At 41.1% G+C, this 1298-nt stretch overlaps 1 protein-coding gene across 3 annotated transcripts in view; it reads left to right on the forward strand.

The window, feature by feature from the left end:
- mbd2 (methyl-CpG binding domain protein 2) overlaps positions 1-625 on the forward strand; it is a 43749-nt gene extending 43124 nt beyond the window's left edge. For all 3 annotated transcript variants that reach the window (XM_086187203.1, XM_086187202.1, XM_086187205.1), the window contains one exon: positions 13-625. Coding sequence is in view for 2 of the 3 variants with exons in the window: in XM_086187202.1 (XP_086043328.1) it covers positions 13-127 (115 nt within the window). In the remaining variant the exon portion in view is untranslated. The remainder of the gene's footprint in view (positions 1-12) is intronic.
- The last annotated feature ends 673 nt before the right edge of the window (positions 626-1298 follow it).

Consider the following 1298-nt stretch of genomic DNA (forward strand, 5'->3'; position numbering starts at 1 on the left):
CTGTCTCCACAGTTCCTCTCTTCACCAGCCTCAGGATTATCATCAGCTGGATCTTAATCCAGACAACAATGTAAAAACCCACAGACTGAGCCTCCTTCCCGTTGAGCAACCCTTTTATCTGAGATGACTTCACACCGGACAAAACATTGGATTTTCCAGAGCAGCAACAGCAATGTGAACAGCAAATGGCAGAATAAAGACATCTGCAACGGCTGCAACGTCTCATGAAACAACTGCAAACATGGGAACATGAAGAGCATTCATCTCCTCAGCGATCGTCTCCAGAAACTTCACAAGAAGTGCTCACCTTGTGTCAGCTGTCACATTAAAATGTTTGTTCTTTTTAAATACAAACTGTTCAAAAATACTGAAGAGCAACAACCTCATGAGAGCCAAAGTCAGGTTGCAAACTGCAGGACGGCTTTTGCTAACTACGAATTCTTACTGTGCTCTTTGGTGATTTGGTTGTTTGTGATGTCACACTTTGTTGTTTATAAAAAACAATCTTCAGGGCTTTTAATTAAATGATAAGAATTTACATGAGTATGAAAGAGAAGACGCTTATTTAAAATACATTTTATACATTGAGAGAAAAGGCATATATTTCTTGGACTGTAGGAAATAAATAATTATATTCTCAGTAGCTTGTTGGTGCTGTTTTTTTTCAGTTTTCTGAAAGTTTGCGTCTGAGTAGATGATCTAAATTTTAGGTAGAACACTCAGCCAGCGTGTTGTGATCTGTAGACTGACAGGGTGTCTCTTGCTGTCACTGGTGGAAATAATACTTTATTATTTGTTGCAGCTTTCTTTCTCTTTAAAGTTCTCTTTATTCAAGCCAGTGTGACACAGAAGCCAGCCTGCAGCCATTTCCAAACGACGACAAACATCTCCATGGCCTTTCCAAACCCATCAGACACAGTGCAGTAATGATGATGAGGCTATGCCCCTGTGTGGGCACTGACTGATTGCAGTGCAGCGCGTGTGGTCACACCTGTGGTAAAAGCATAATTCAGGATGCATCTTCATACCAGGCTGAACAGGGTCTGACTGACAACAAGATTTACTAACTAACGCAAGCGTGTTTTCAAATCTATATCCAAGAGAAGACGTGCTAAAATGTATCATTTACACCAAACATGGGTGATATTCCAAGGGTCGACCTTGCTTGTTCTCTTCTGATTATCTGGATTCTTCATAGTGGGTTTGTCAAAGGTACCACAGTGGCCTTGGTCTCATATTGCCGGAAAACCGAGGAACACAAATGCGCCACACAATGACAGCACTGATGCATATTCCTT

The sequence above is a fragment of the Aulostomus chinensis genome, chromosome 19, assembly GCF_037954235.1.
Source record: "Aulostomus chinensis isolate RoL2024-O1b breed Wild chromosome 19, RoL_Achi_v1.0, whole genome shotgun sequence".
Taxonomy (NCBI): Eukaryota; Metazoa; Chordata; class Actinopteri; order Syngnathiformes; family Aulostomidae; genus Aulostomus; species Aulostomus chinensis.